The 15,704-nt window shown below is 48.8% G+C and overlaps 2 protein-coding genes across 4 annotated transcripts in view; both read right to left on the bottom strand.

Moving 5' to 3' along the window:
• Positions 1 to 151: 151 nt before the first annotated feature.
• On the bottom strand, positions 152 to 14,444 carry EEF2KMT (eukaryotic elongation factor 2 lysine methyltransferase). 3 transcript variants are annotated; one of them, XM_031687206.2, is made up of 9 exons: positions 14,307 to 14,382; positions 12,096 to 12,158; positions 11,624 to 11,748; positions 10,214 to 10,294; positions 9,927 to 10,028; positions 3,411 to 3,544; positions 3,031 to 3,326; positions 1,609 to 1,758; positions 152 to 284 (listed from the first exon to the last, which is right to left on the bottom strand). In XM_031687206.2, exons 3-9 carry the CDS (start codon positions 11,696 to 11,698, stop codon positions 184 to 186), a joined length of 939 nt encoding a protein of 312 aa, XP_031543066.2. In that variant the 5' UTR covers positions 11,699 to 11,748; positions 12,096 to 12,158; positions 14,307 to 14,382; the 3' UTR covers positions 152 to 183. The 3 variants fall into 3 exon arrangements, with proteins under 3 accessions (XP_031543066.2, XP_006204273.2, XP_072798362.1); XM_006204211.4 differs by lacking the exon at positions 11,624 to 11,748 and having other exon boundaries at positions 14,307 to 14,444; XM_072942261.1 differs by lacking the exons at positions 11,624 to 11,748; positions 12,096 to 12,158 and having other exon boundaries at positions 14,307 to 14,436.
• Positions 14,445 to 14,610: 166 nt separating this feature from the next.
• Positions 14,611 to 15,704, bottom strand: part of LOC102524934 (ectonucleotide pyrophosphatase/phosphodiesterase family member 7-like) — a 32,374-nt gene continuing 31,280 nt past the window's right edge. The window contains 2 exon segments of the mRNA XM_072942130.1: positions 14,611 to 14,794; positions 15,100 to 15,234. Of these exon segments, the coding sequence (XP_072798231.1) occupies positions 14,611 to 14,794; positions 15,100 to 15,234 (319 nt within the window).

Here is a 15,704-nt window from a genome sequence, read left to right as displayed (position 1 = left end):
AGAAAGGGGCAACTACACATTTGGAACAGTTTATATTTTATTATAAAAGTTTGTGGTTCCTGATTCAGAATTTAACATTCTTTAAACATTCAAGTCCAGTGAAAGCTTTAGCTTTCCCACATAAACATTCTCTCCAGGATAGTGATTTAATTTTCATGTTACTCTTCAAAACCGTTTGTAAACCTACAGCGTTAGTTTCAGAATTGCCATCTCCAAGTGCTCTTCGTAGGGAAACAGTTTCTGGTCATGACGAGGTAGTTCTTCCCACAGGATCCCAGCCCGGCCTGGAAACAGAGCACACACATCTCAGGATGGCGGGGTCTGGGGAGGGGACACCACCCTATCAGTGCAGGGCTTTGGGACTGGCCTGGGTTGAGGGCAGGGAGGAGTGTACAGACCACAGATTTCCAGGCCCTATCCAGACAACAGGGGTGGGACAGGAATCCTGTTTGTAGGCAGCTCACAGCAGCCAGGTTTGCTCCATCTGCCCACTGGGCCAGGTGCATCCCTGGCAGCTCAGGGCCCATCTGGGTTCCCTGTCGTTCCCTGCACCTGTCCTCCACCCTGTCACTGGGCACAGCTTGAGAGGAGCTGAAGTTTGAACCCATGGCTGCCTGACCGCTCAGCCTGGTGCCTTCAGAGGCTAGACGTGCGTCAGGAGGGGCTCACATCCTCTTTGTGAGCACAGGTGTCTGATGAGCCCTTTGTAAGGATCGTTTTGTCATAGCAGTCTTTTATGAATGGAAAAGTTACTATTTATAAAAATGAAATAGTAGACATACAGTGTGTACAACTGTCATGATCTTGCTGTCCAAGTATAACATGTTAATAATGTTCATTGGTGTATATGGAGTTTCCCCATATGTGTATTACCATGATTTTTTAAAATAAAAATATATACTGTATGTGCTGTTTAGCACTTGGCTTCACTTAAAATACAGCCTGAGTGTTTTTTCATGTAAGCATCTGGAGGACTTCATTTTTCAAGGCTGCACAGCCCTCTGTCCGTGGGACAGGGTGTGCGGGGGTGGATGCTGGTCCTCTCTCTCTGTTGGCTGAGGCAGCGTGGGAGGGCTTTGCTTGTAGGGGCTGGGGCAAGCGCAGGGCTCTGCACTGCTGCCACGTTGCACATGGGAAGCCCTGGTCAGGACTGCCAGTGGTGGGGGTCACATGGTGGGGGTGGGGGGTGGAGAGTGGAAGCCAGATGTCTGGCTCTAGTCCATGGGTGCCTGGGTGGTCACTTAGCCACCCTACACTGCCGTGTTTTTGAGGGTGAGATGGAGAATGACAGCACTGCACCTCTCCATTTTACAGACAAGGAAACTGAGGTCCAAAGGCTCTCAAAACCTGCCCTAAAGACATGTAAACTGCCTCCTTCCTCCCCAGAGCACCCCTCCCCAGCCCTGGCTCCTCTGCTGACCTCCTGGGTCGGGAACTGTTGGCCCAGCACATTGTGGTCTGGGGCTCCCTAATTTGTCTCCAGGGCCCCACTCCTTTACTTTCCTGATTTCTGTCTGTCTGCAGACCTGTGTAGGGTTAGCACAGTGGCCCTGCAGGCCTGGGCTGGCCTCTCAGAGACAGCAGCCCATCCTGAGGCCTGGGGCTCACCCAGCTCTGTGGTGAACAGCTGGCACGTCTCTGGGTTGCGGATGGTGAAGGCAACGTAGGCGTCAGGAGCCTGCTGGTCCTTCTGGCAGGCAGAGAGCTTCTGCAGGACCCCAACCAGGGAGAGGATAGTTTCTGGGCAATACAGCACGTCTGTGATGAAAACCCCAGGTTACTGAAAGGGGCTCCTCCAGGACCCAGGACCCAAGACCCCAGGATGGAGGCTTCTGGGTTGTGCCAACATTGGCAGCAGGGCGAAGGCCTGGAAAGCAGCAGTTCTATTAGGTTTGTGCTGTTGGACGGCAAGAAAATTACATGAGTAAGAAAGGAAAACCCTTAGGAGAGGAAAGGAAAAAAGCTGCTGAAAGATACTGCAACACATGAAAAATATCTAGGACTCACTGGTGTTCCTTTAAAAGAAAAAATCAATTCTTTGCCTATGGCCTATTTAGAAGATGCTTAATGAAGCAAACCCTGACTCTGCCTCAGGCTTCTTGTTTCTTTCATGTTGGGGACAAGCTCCCTCCCGACTACCAGCTGGGCCCCCAAGAGCAAGTGGCTAAACCTCTGTGCTCCGGCCGCCCTGGACCTGGGTGTCAGGGCTGTGGCCAAGCCAGAGCACAGCACTGTCAGCCAGACGGGGGCCAGATGAGCATGGTGGGGGACTGCGGGCCTGTTGGTGGCCATGCCCCTTTCTTCAAGGCCCGCCCCCCTGTGGGTGGTCCCTCCTTGTGGGGCTCATTCTGTGGACCCAGAATAGAGACATACAGGCAGAGCCCTCAGCCTCAGGGACATACGGTGACAACACGAACATGCACAAAGATTTTGGAAGCAAGAGCTGACAGAGGTGGGGGCAACCAGGGCTCCTTCCCTGACTTGGACACCACTGCGGTCTGACCCTCGGCCTGGCCCAGGGCACACAGAGGAATCAGGATCTTGTGGCCCTCTCTGTGGCTCTGAAAGGACAAGGTTACTGTGGCCACCTCTACCCACGTGTGAAGATAGGGGGCTGGAGGCAGGGTTGAGGCTGCTTTGGCCATTTCATTTCGATTCTGGATGGCATCCAAGAGGCCTCCCTAGGCTGCTGGAGAGGGACATGAAGTCTGCCCACTGCACTGTGGCCTGGCTAAGATGGGTCACACTGGTCTGGCACCCTGGGGCCTGCTCTGTTTATCCCAGGCCTTGCTGGGACGAGCTGCTTCCTTCAGAGGATGGAACCATGACAGTGGGAGTACGCATGGCCACTTCTCAAACAGGAGGGCACCCAAGAGGCACGCCCTGTGCTCTGATGTCACCCTGGAGGTCCACACGACCTTCCAGAAGTCCCATCATTCCTCCGGCTAGGCAGCGGCCACTGTCCCCTTCCCTGAGCTGAGAGCTGGGTGGAATTGCAGGGAGGCTGTGTTCCAGTGGCCTGGGCAGTACCTGCTGCGATGACAATGTCTGGCCAGAAGGCAGCAAGCTGAGGGGCCGTCACGACGTCCCAGTCCAGCCGGGCCACCGTCACCCTGGGGCTGTCTGTGTCAGGGGTCTCGAATGCTGGGTGCTGGGCGGGGGTGGTGACGTTTGGCTCCAATGAGAAGCCATTGAGAAGGACATTCCCTTGGAGCTGCTCGAGGACCCGGCTGTGACAGTCACTGAAGATGTATGCTCTGGGACGGCACGTCTTGCAAATGGCCAGGCCCGTGAGGCCGGCTCCACTGCCGAGCTCTAAGATGGTCCTGGGTGGGAGAAGGGGGCCATTTCTGTAACAGTGCCTGGGCAGACCTGCCCAGGGGGGGCCCGGCCCTGCACCCCCAGGTCACCTGTGAGTGAAGGCCGCTGGGTTCTCTAGGGCCCATTCCGCAAGGTACAGAGCGGCGTTCCATGTGACCAGGCCCGTGGTGCCGTGGGAAACGATGGCTGTGCTCTCGGAGAGTGTGACTGAGTCCCCGGAAGGCTGGGCCGAAACAGGGAGACAGAATTAATCCAGCGACCAGGGCAGGCGTGGAGGGCCTCATGGGTCACGTAAGGAATTAGGACTTGAGTCTAAATGTGATAGGAAGCCACTGGCAGGTTCCGAGCAGGGGAGTGACATGACCCTTGTGAGCTGGAAAGGCAGAGGTCCACCTAGGAGGGAACTTGACTGCTCTAGGAGTGGGGGTGTGAGGGCCCTGGGGCGAGGCCTAAACAGCCATTAGAAACACTCAGAAATGTGGGACAATTAACAGAAAACATTATTCCAGAAATAAAGATTACTGGAAGGAACATGAAAATAAAAACAAAACAAAACATAAAAACAGATAAAACCCTTAAGAGACACAAGAGGTAAAAAGGAGTGAAATTTCAAAATCAAAAATTAATTAAGAAAGATTGTCATGGGTCCAATTGTTTCCTTCCCAAATTCATATGCTGAAGTCCTCACTCCCGGCATCTGAGAATATGACCTTATTTGGAAATGGTGTCTTTACAGAGGGAATCGTGTTAAAATGAGGGTACGGGGGGGCCCTAATCCAATCTGACTGCACCCTTATAAGAAGAGGATGTTGGGACATGGATACACATGGAGGGATGATCATGTGAAGAGACAGGCAGGAGATGGCTGTCTGCAGGCTGAGGACAGAGGCCTGGAACACACCCTTCCCTTGCAATCCTCAAAAGGAACCAGCCCTGCTGACACCTTGGTTTTGGATTTATAGCTTCCAGAACTGTGCAATGTTAAATTTCTGTTGTGTATGTCACCCATTTTTAGGTACTTTCAGTGGAAATGGAAAGCAAAGAACAAATACTAAAAATGATAATTCAAGAAAGAATTCCTTCCAAAACAAGATTTGAAATGAATACTGAAGGAGTACACTCTGCACCTGGGGGTCACTGACCCAGGAATGATCACAACCTTGAGACGTTGTCTAACAGAATTACTGGACTTTAAAGGAAAATAAAAATGCTTTGGCCATCTAAGAGAAAAGGGCATGTAATATAAAAAGGAAAAAAATTAAATTATCATCAGCCTTTTCTGCAGTAATGCTTTGACAAAGAAGATGGAGAAATATGTTTGAGAGAGTCAGAGAGAGAAGATGTGAGTCAGGATTCAAGTATAAATGACTCCAACTGTTATCAACACGCAAGAACTCCAGGAAAGTCTACCTCACGAGCCCTCCTTAAAGAACCACCTAGAAAACAAACTTGAGACACCAAAATGGCTAGAGAGACATCAACACACAGACCGAGAGAGACTGAGAAGGAAGACGCTGTGTTACGTGCATGAGGTCCATATGCTTCCGCTGAAATCCCTGGGACCTGGGACTGTGTTACGCTATTTGGCAAAGGGATTCTGAAGATGCATTTAAGGGTACAGAACTTGATATGCGGAAATAATCCTGGATTATCTGGGTGGGCCCGATTGAATCATCAGGGCTGACATCTGCGAGATGCAGAAGAAGAAGAGGCAGGAGGGATCTGAAGTGGTCACTGGCTTTGGAATGAAGGCACCACGAGTCACGGGCCAGGGTGGTCCCTAGAAGCTGAGAACAACACCCGTCCAAGCGCCAGCAAGGAAATGAAACCCCAGTCCTGCAGCCGCAGGAAATGCAACTGTGCCAACGACCTGAGCCTCCTGGAACGGTCTCTTCCCCGGGGCCTACTCCTGCAGACACCTTGACTCTAGCTCTGTGATGCTCAAAGAAGAGAAAGCAGCTGACCCAGCAGACTTCTGACCTACGGAGCTGGAGCTGCTCTGAACTGCCGAGTCTGCGGTAATACCACGTCGGGGCTTTATGACGACCATGCAGGGAGAATGAGGATGGCACATATAAATATTTACACTGCTTTCAGTAAGCGCAGTTGGTGGGAGGAATTAGCACTGTTGTTCTGCGACAGCTGCATGAGTAGTACGGGATAAAGCCCACGGGCAGCTGGGGGATATCCTAACATCATCCCCTGTGCTCCTGAGAACCAGAATTTCCAGTGTAGAAGGAAGGAGACAGCAGAAGAGGTTGAGTAAAAACCCTGCCATTCTGATTTTGAATTAAAAACATCAATATGGACTTTGAAGTATTTTCTCTCAAAGAGAATGGACACATATCACCACCCATATCCTAGCTCTGTCCATGGAAAGGCCTAGACAGTAGCAATGATCATCCCTAACGCCCAGATGGTGGTCTCTAAATATCATTTCCCACTGAAACAAACTAGGGCTGCTTCTTTTTTTTTTAAATTTTAAAAATGTGGTTGATTTATAATGTGTTAATTTCTGGTATACAGCATAATGATTCAGTTATATATATGTATTATATATATATACTTTTTAATATTATTATAGGTTGTTATACAATATTAAATATAGTTCCCTGTGCTAATACAGTAGGACCTTGTTGTTTATCTATTCTGTACACAATAGTTTGTATCAGCCAATCCCTAACTCCTAATTTATCCCTCTGACCCCCTGACACTAGCGCTTCTTGAAGACATGGCTGATGCCTGGTATGGGCAGGAAACATATGAGTTTGGAAAAGCTTGACATAAAGTAAAGCGAGAAAACTATTAGGTGATACAAAAGGGCTCAGAAGCATATTTGAAGTGGCTGAAAAAAGCACATTTTGAGCTTCAATAATGACACAATTTGCTATGGATTGAAGCTCTACTGGGAATGATAGGAAACCCATTCACTATCTTGAAAAGGAAAGAATCCTGCCTTTCCTCTATGAGCTGTATGAGTAGGTAAACAAATATGGATGAAAGAAGGCATCTCCTTATAAAATTTCTCCAGCTTATGAATGAAAACAAAACTACAGAATCAGAAAATCACCTTTTTAGCTGGACAGCTGCATGTAAATCAATGAAGTAAGAACACTCCCTCACACCATACACAAAAATAAACTCAAAATGACTTAAACATAAGATAGCACACCATAAATCTCCAAGAAGACAACACAGGCAGAAGATTCTTTGACATAAATCATAGCAATGTTTTCCTAGGTCAGTCTCCCAAGGCAATAAAAATAAAAGCAAAAATAAACAAATGGGATCTAAGCAAACATTTAAGCTTTTGCACAGCAGAGGAAACTATAAACAAGATGAAAAGATAACCTATGGATTGGGAGAAAATATTTGCAAATGATGAGATGGATAAGGGCTTAATTTCCAGAATATACAACAGCTCATACGATTAATAACAAAAAAACCGACAACTCAATCCAAAAATGGGCAGAAGATCTAAACAGACATTTCTCCAATGAAGACATACAGATGGCCAACAGGCACATGAAAAGATGTTCAATATTGCTACTAATCAGAGAAATGCAAGTCAAAACTACAGTGAGGTATCACCTCACACCAGTCAGAATGGCCATCATTAAAAAGTCCATAAACAATAAGCGCTGAAGAGGGTGTGGAGAAGAGGGAACCCTCCTACACTGCTGGTGGGAATGTAATTTGGCGCAGCCACTATGGAAAACAGTAAGGAGATTCCTTAAGGAACTAAAAATAGAGTTTCTATATGATCCAGCAATCCCACTCCTGGGCATATATCCAGAGGAAACTCTAATTCTAAAAGATACATGCACCCCAAGGTTCACAGCAGCACTACATACAATAGCCAAGACATGGAAGTAATCTAAAGGTTCACTGACAGATGACTGGATAAAGAAGCTGTGGTGCTATGGAAAACAGTGTGGAGATTCCTCAAAAGACTAGGAATAGACTTACCATATGACCCAGGAATCCCACTCCTGGGCTTGTATCCAGAAGGAAATCTACTTCAGGATGACACCTGCACCCCAATGTTCATAGCAGCACTATTTACAATAGCCAAAACATGGAAACAACCTAAATGTCCATCAACAGGTGACTGGATAAAGAAGATGTGGTATATTTATACAATGGAATACTACTCAGCCATAAAAACCGACAACATAATGCCATTTGCAGCAACATGGATGATCCTAGAGAATGTCATTCTAAGTGAAGTAAGCCAGAAAGAGAAAGAAAAATACCATATGAGATCGCTCATATGTGGAATCTAAAAACCAAAAACAAACAAAAACAAAGCATAAATACAGGACAGAAATAGACTCATGGACAGAGAATACAGACTTGTGGTTACGGGGGGGGGGGTAGAGGGTGGGAAGGGATAGACTGGGAATTCAAAATTGTAGAATAGATAAACAAGATTACACTGTATAGCACAGGGAAATATACACAAAATGTTATGATAAATCACAGAGAAAAAAATGTGACAATGAGTGTGTATATGTCCATGAATGAGTGAAAAATTGTGCTGAACACTGGAATTTGACACAACACTGTAAAATGATTATGAATCAATAAAAAATGTAAAAAAAAAATGTAACTAACACTGCTATATGTAATACATGAACATAAGAGAGTAAATTCTAACAGTTTTCATCACAAGGAAAATTTTCTTTAACTTCTTTAATTTTGTATCTGTGTGAGATGATAGATATTTACCAAACTTATTGTGGTCATCATTTCATGATGTACATTAAGTCAAATCATTATGCTGAACATCTTAAACTTACACAGCATTATATGTTAATTATATCTCAATAAAACTGGAAGAAAAAAGAAAAAAAGAGATTACACTGTATAGCACAGGGAAATATACACAAAATGTTATGATAAATCACAGAGAAAAAAATGTGACAATGAGTGTGTATATGTCCATGAATGAGTGAAAAATTGTGCTGAACACTGGAATCTGACACAACACTGTAAAATGATTATGAATCAATAAAAAATGTTAAAAAAAAAAGAAGCTGTGGTGTGTGAGTGTAAGTGTGAATGTGTGTGTGTGTGTGTGTGTGTGTGTGTGTGTATGAAAATGGAATACTACTCAGCAATAAAAAGAATGAAATAATGCCATTTGCCTTGGATGGACATAGAGATTATCACACTTAGTGAAGTAAGTCAGACAGAGAAAGACAAATATCATATGATATCACTTATATATGGAATCTAAAAAAAATGACACAAATGAACTTATTTACAAAACAGGAAGAGACAGACAGAAAACAAATTTATAGTTACCAAAGGGGAAAGGAGGGGGGAGGGATAAATTAGGTGTTTGGGATTAGCAGATACAAACTACTCTGAGCAGAATAGATAAACAACAAGGTCCTTCTATATAGCACAGGAAACTATATTTAATATCTTATAATAACCTATAATGAAGAAGAACATGAAAAAGAATATACATATGTATAATTCAAACACTATGCTGTACACCAGGAACTAACACAACATTGTAAATCAACTGTACTTTAATTAAAAGAAAGAAAGAAAATCACCCCTTTGCATCCTCCAATGAACTAATGAGTATAAGCTTTGAGCATCCACAACTGCTACCATGAAGGGAACAAAAACAGATGATATGCATTCTAGAACCCCACACTGTGTTCTTGACAAAGGGATCAGACAGACATGAGTCTAGAGGGCCTCTTATTCCAGCTCCCAATTTGCAGGAAACAGAGGATGGTGGAATAAGCAGAACAGCACCATGTGTGTGCAACCAAAAGCCTGCCCTGTGGAAAGTGGTCCAGGCCAAACTGCCAGGGCTGTTCAGTAGAGGAACTGCTACGAGGAGAAAGAGCTGGTGGGAACTACGGGTGAAGGGATGTCCTGAGCCCAACCTAGTTAATGGGCAAATCCAAGTGCAGGTGTCCAGAGGTACATGTGGCAGTGATAAGACCTCAGAGTGATTACTCTGAAAGGGAATTGGTGGTTACTTTTACAGGGAGGGACGGCTGGGATGGAGATGGGTCAGAGGGGGCCCTTGTGGGCTGGCTGCCGAAGTCCTTGACTAGGTTGGCATGGTTACCATGGCAGCCGCCTTGCAACAATTCAGTAATCTATCTAATTCTTTTGGGTCGATTTCTGTATCTATGTTTTATTTTATAATAAAAGGTTAAAGAATAAACAAAACAAAAAGTGTTGTGTGCAGAATGGATTTTTGTGGGGCAAGGAGCCAGAAGACCAGTCAGAAGGCCATGGGATTTGTCAGGCTGCTGAGGATGGTGGCAGTGGACAGTGGGAAGAGACTGCCATCAAGTAATATCCATCCATCAAATACTTATTGAGGTCTGAGCACCAGATCCCTGCTGTGCAATTTACATGCATTACCTGATTTAACCCCAGCCACCTCATAAGACAAGTATTATTTGTTGAAATGCTTAGTTTAGTTTACAGATGAGGAAACTGAGGCTCAGGAAGGTTAACTGATCTCATCTAAGACTACAGAGCTGATGAGATAGGATTTGAACCCACATGAGGCTGACTGGAGCCTGGATGAACTCTGTGTGGGGAGGAGGGCGCATATCTCCTACCAGTAGATAGCTCCGGTGGCACTGGGTGGGCTCCTCGGCTGTCAGGACCTCCGCCAGTGCTTCGTACAGCTCGTCCAAAGGTTCTGTGTGAACAGCCTCGTGCTGGGGGCGGGCAAGGAGAGAGCTTCAGCAAGAGGATTAAGTTACTGGTGGAACCCAGCTGGGAGCAGCTGCCCAGGGAGCCCACTGCTATATGGGGTCTGCAGAGCAGGCAAAGCCCACTTCTAGAGAGCCAGCCAAGTCCCAGACGCTGCCTGGCTACCGGACGGACAGTGCCCATCACTAACCTTTCTGATGAGCTCTGAGAGAAAGCCCCGGGCATATTTCACTGATGGTGGATGCTTCACACACACAGGATGCTTCACGGTCTGTGACAAGGAACAGTGTGTATTGGTGGAAAGACTCCTCCTTAAGTCTCCTGTGAGCTTTAAGTGAATATAGGGCAAGCCCGTTACCCGATCCCTGGAATTCTAGCCTTAGGTGACCCTCACACATCTGAGAGTAAGTCTTAAGATACAAGCCCTTTCATAAAAAAATTTTCTCTACCACAGTGTCACAGACTGTGGCAGTGTTTCTAATGTCCTTTCTGGGCAGGAATGTGGGGCATATGGACTCAAGCTAACACCCTGCTATAGACTGAATATTTGTGTACACCTCAAATTCACATGTTGACTCTAACATCCAATATGATGATATCAGGAGGTGGGGGCCTTTGGGGTATGATTAGGTCATCAGGGTAAAGCCCCCACAAATGGGATTAGTGCCCTTATAAAAGAGACCCAGATTGCTCCCTCACCCCTTCTGCTATGTGAGGACACAGCAAGAAGATGGCCGTCTATGAAGGAAGTGGGCCTTCATCAGACACTGAATCTGCTGGCACCTTGATCTTGGATTTCCCAGCCTCCAGAACTGTAAGAAATAAATTCCTCTTGTTTATAAGCCACCCGGTCAATGGTATTCTGTTAGAGCAGTACTAAGATATCCTTTCCCAGGGCAGCCAGCAGGAACTAGAGTTTGTAGGTGAGGACAAATGTGAGATTGCCTGGCTCTCTGGAAGAGGTGAGAATCCAACTGGTGCAGACAAGGCAGATTCGGCACTGGCCCTCCTGGTCCTCACATCCCCAGCTGGACAGAGGAAGGTGGGCTCTGCCTGGGATGTCGTGGAGGGGGATGCGGGCTCTCAGGGAAACACTTCCGCTGAAGCCTAGAGAAGCAGAGAGCAGCAGGAGCGAGTTCCAGGCAGGCGACAGGAGCAGTGAGAGTAGGGGCCAGGTCACATGGGGCCTGCTGGCTGGAAGGACACGATTTTACTCAAGAGCAACAAAATGCCCAGGCAACTCTTCAGGGGCTTTCTAGTTGGCCACTGTTAGGTTTTATCCTCAGGGTGAAAATCAGGGTAGGCTGCAAGACAATGGCCTCAGAGATGTCGAAGCTCACAGTCCTGGATGGCTGGACTGCCCTGGGAGTCTTCCTTGGCTGCGGCCATCTCTTCTCTACTCAGTGGTCGGACGGATACTCTTGGTTCACCCTCCACACAGGAATTCTAACCTGGGCTCTCTGGACAGGATTGGTGGTTGCAGGGGTGTGTGTAACTCCCATGCATTTTTCTCTTAGGGGGAGAGACCGTAATTTTGGATTTTCAGAAGGATTCAGGACCCTTAAGACAGTAGAGAGCTGGGATGCAGTGCGATCCTTACCTGATGCACATGGCCAGGGACAGGGTGGGACAGGCCAGGCAGAGTGATGGTCCTGCCTCTACCCAGCACCCACATGTGTCTTAGAGTCTAAACCCCACTTGCAAAAGGCAGGAGCCCATCCACGTCTAGAAAAGACACAGGGGTGGGTAAGACTTGCCTCCTTATTTTCCCCTTAAATATAAAGAAAAAAGTCTCTGAGCAGCTAACGAATTCTAGAGGTTCCTACAGCTGTCATCTCCATTTTCTCTGTGGACAGTTAAAAAAAAATCCCCCAGATTCCCTCTTCTCATGCAGATTACGTATATTCTGATGTCTTCATCTAAGAAAACAAAAGAGCTGGAGCTGTCTCAGGTGCTGACACCCAGATGCAGTGTCTCTGTTTTTAAAGGATACACGTGCACCCACTACTTGTGTTATGTCTTCATGGGCAAATCAGGCCAGTGATGTGTTCCAGCGATTCTGTGATTCTTACCTTCCGCAAAATATTCAGCAGCAGCTCAGAACCTGATGAGTCCCTTAATTTCTCTTCTAGGCTCTATTCAGAGAGAGAGGGGCAGAGAGAAATCTCAAGGGCATAATCGCAGGAACATTAAACATGCAATAGGACATGCTAGCAAAAGTGCTAAGTGATCTCTCCCCAGGGACCTGGGGCCAAATGAAGTGGAAGCCACAGGCAGCTGAATGCCTGACCTTGAGAAGTTCCAGGTTACACCTGGATGAGTCAGAGAAAGAACGTCAGAAGACAGACTCCTGGTTTGCATTAGCTCTGGCAGCTTAGCCTCGCCTGGGTCACAGACCAGCTCTGTGGCTGAACTGGTCAGCCAGGACTTTTGTGGGGAGCCAAGGCATTAACAACAGATGGGCTTGCTCTGGACTTGACACCTGAATTAAAATGGACATATAGAACGTGTAGCTGCCAGGTCCATTATGCTGTCCTCTCTCACAGGGGACTCCAGCCCAGCAGTGAGCTCAGGCTCCAGAATCAGGCAGCCTGGCCTGGCTGATGTGACACCAGGCAATTCATTTCATTTCTCCTGAGCCCCTTGACATGCCCTGATAGGCCTCCAAGACCTGGCCAGGCCTCTCTCTCTCTGACTTCAACTGCCACCACCCGTCCTATCCCTGCTCCCTCCACTCCAGCCACACTGGCCTCTTTGCAGCAGCTCATTCTTTGTACTCCCTGCTCTCGAAGTGCTCCTGCAACAGGCTGACTGCTTCACTGTTCAGATCCCAGCTCCTATGTCACCTCCTTGGGATGCCTTCCTGACTCCCCTACTTTGATACATTTCCCTGTTGTATTGACTTTACAACCACTGTCTGCTCCCTGTGTTTTCTTGTTTATTCATTTGCTTGTTTATTCTCTGGCTCTCCCATCTGAGCAGGGCCTTGTCTGTTCGCTGCTGATCTTGGTGCCTGACTTGTGGAAGGCATTCAGTAAACATTTGGTGACAGAATAAAAACACTAGCTAACACATTCACATTATCCTGAAATAGCCCCTTGTTTTACTAATAAGACAATGAAGGCACAGAGAGATGAAGTCACTTGCCCCAGGTCACACAGCTGTGTAGGGTGGGGCCAGGGTTCAAAGCAAGCAGTCTCCCGGGTCTGAGCTTTCCAATGCTGCTCTCAACTTCTTTTCTAGTCAAACCAATGATAAGAGCCCCCACCACATGGGTGCTGTGGGTGAGCCTAAGCAAGCCGTTAGCATGGGCCTGGTTCACAGTAAGCACCCATTTCATGTGAACATTTATAGTCAATACTGAATTGGGACCCATGGATGCTGTTATGAGGTTTAAATTTGGGGTTAAAAAATGTACATACTCCTTTCTGATGGGAAATGATCTCCCAAAATGCAAAATGGTTTATATATGTCAATGAAAGAACACAAATGACTAACCACTACTTTAAAGAGGGGGCAGACCTAGGGAGGAATATGTGTCCAAACTGAGTCATCCCAGTGAGCTCACCGCAGGTGAATTATAAATTATAAAGGAGGCAGTGTCATTGGAGCCTTTGCCTTGGCAGAAGGAAGCTGCTGCCTCGGCCAGGTGCCTGTGTGGGAATGGCAGGTCCCCCGACCAGGGAGGTGCGCTCTTTCCTCTCTTTTCTGGCCTGTTTTGTACCTCCCTCTCTTCCATCAGCTGCTTCTGAGAGGATTTTGTCCAATGCTGCTGATACATAAGAGAACAGCGAGGCCCGAGGGGGTCTGTGTTCTGGTCACTGCACTCGATGCAGCGTGGTCACCCGCTCTCCTGGGGATGTTGACTGTTTAAGTGAGCAGCAACAGCTGTTACCCAGTGGCCAGGATGGTAACTGGCTCAAAAAAAAGTCATGAACTGTCATGATCCTAAAACTTGGGAGCTGGGAAGAAACCCCTCATTCCTTCAATTCGTGAGATACAGTCTGAAAAAGCAGGGGAGAGACAGAAGGGCCCAGGAAGGGGGAAGCTGAGGGCTGAGCATAGGGTGGGCCCAAGGGCGCGCAGGTGGACCTCTGGCTCCCCGCCGCCAGCCTGCGCGGGCCCAGGCGATGCCCCGGGGGCCGGATGTGCAGCCCCGATCCGCGAAGGAGCAGAGGCCGTCACGTGGCAAGGAGGGCGGGGGCTGTGTGTGCGCTCAAGCCCCTTCCCTACCCCGAACCCCCAGTGCCCCCTATCCGCTTTCCGCGCTCCCCGCCGCCCACCTGCCAGGGGAAGGAGCGCAGTGCGCGCGCAGCCAGGAAGCGGCGCTCGAAACTCCGCAGCAAGCGTGCGGCCTCACCGTTCTCCTCCGGCGCCATGGTGGGGCGGGGCCGCGGCGTTGCCCAGGAGACGGGGCGGGAGCCGGGCTGCGCCTGGAGGCGGTCCGAGGCCTTGGGCGGGGACAGGCGGGTCTTGGGAGTGTCGAGCCTGGCGCCAAGCTCAGGAGGCGGGGCTTGGGGAGGGAGCCAGGGTTCAGGAGGCGGTGCCAGCAGGTGGCGCGAGAGGAGGTGCTGAGGAGGCAGCAGCCTAGGCGTTGCCTGGGGCCCTGGGAGGCGGGCCCATGGTCGGGAAGGGGCGGGACCGGGCTTCGGTGGGCGGAGTCAGGATTTGGCGCCAGGTTCCTCTGGGCGGGGCAGCGAAGGCTCCCGGAGAGCGTCCAGTCAGGCCGAGGGCCAGGTAATCTTTCTCGCTGTTCCAACACCTCGAGGGTCTTTTTGGCAGAGGCCATATGGGCAGACGCGTCGTCCAGTCAGCCTTTCCTCGCCTTCCCCTCACCCCTGTGGAATGCGCCGGGGCGGGAGGGAGCCTGACGGCCGCTGCCTCCTCAGGTCTCCTCAGGTCTCAGGGCCGGTGGGCTCAGGCCGTCGCTGCCCTTTCTGTCCTTGGAAAAGTGCCCTCAGGTAAAGGTGTTGGTTTGCAAAGTGCCCCGGACACGGAGGGCAAGGAGAGACCCAAGAAGCAGGCCCCCCCCCCCCAGATTGGTGGGTGGCGGTTTTGATAAGCAAATGACCTTACTTGCAAGACTTGTCCGCATCCGCCGGCCAGAATCTTAAGAGGTTATATCCGGGCCTTAATGGGATCCAGTCAGCACACAGTCCGGTGGTGTCCACATCACGTTCCTCTCTCAGGGCTGCATTCTTGAAACAGATCCTGCCGTGGAACAGTGGGCAGAAGTACACTCCGAGGACGGGGAAGGGGTGAGGAGCCTTTGGTTCCCCGGGTCAAGCTCCGGGGTCAGCCAGGTTCCTTTGCCAGACGTGCAGCAAGCCAAACGCTGAGACGCCGCGGTTTGTAGCAGAGAAAGGGTTTATTCACGGGACAGCCACGAGAGGAGACCAAAGGATGAACCTCAGATCTGCCCTCCCTCCCTCCTAGTTATGGGATAAAGAAGCAGGGCGTTCTGGGATGCGGGGTTGTGGGGTAAGGTGATGGGAAATAAAAAGGTGAGGTAATGATCGTTTTCGCAGGCGCAACTAAGCTACAGGCATCTTCAAGGGACCCTTGTCCAGAAAATAGCATTTCTAAGGATGGAGTTTTTGACCGTCTGACATAAAAAGGTCACCTAGCAGACACTCAGGCACACCCAGTTGGACAGCCAGTGGTCCTAACCAGTCTTAACC

Source organism: Vicugna pacos, chromosome 18 (assembly GCF_048564905.1).
Source record: "Vicugna pacos chromosome 18, VicPac4, whole genome shotgun sequence".
Classification (NCBI taxonomy): Eukaryota; Metazoa; Chordata; class Mammalia; order Artiodactyla; family Camelidae; genus Vicugna; species Vicugna pacos.
This window is presented reverse-complemented; position numbering and strand designations above follow the sequence as displayed.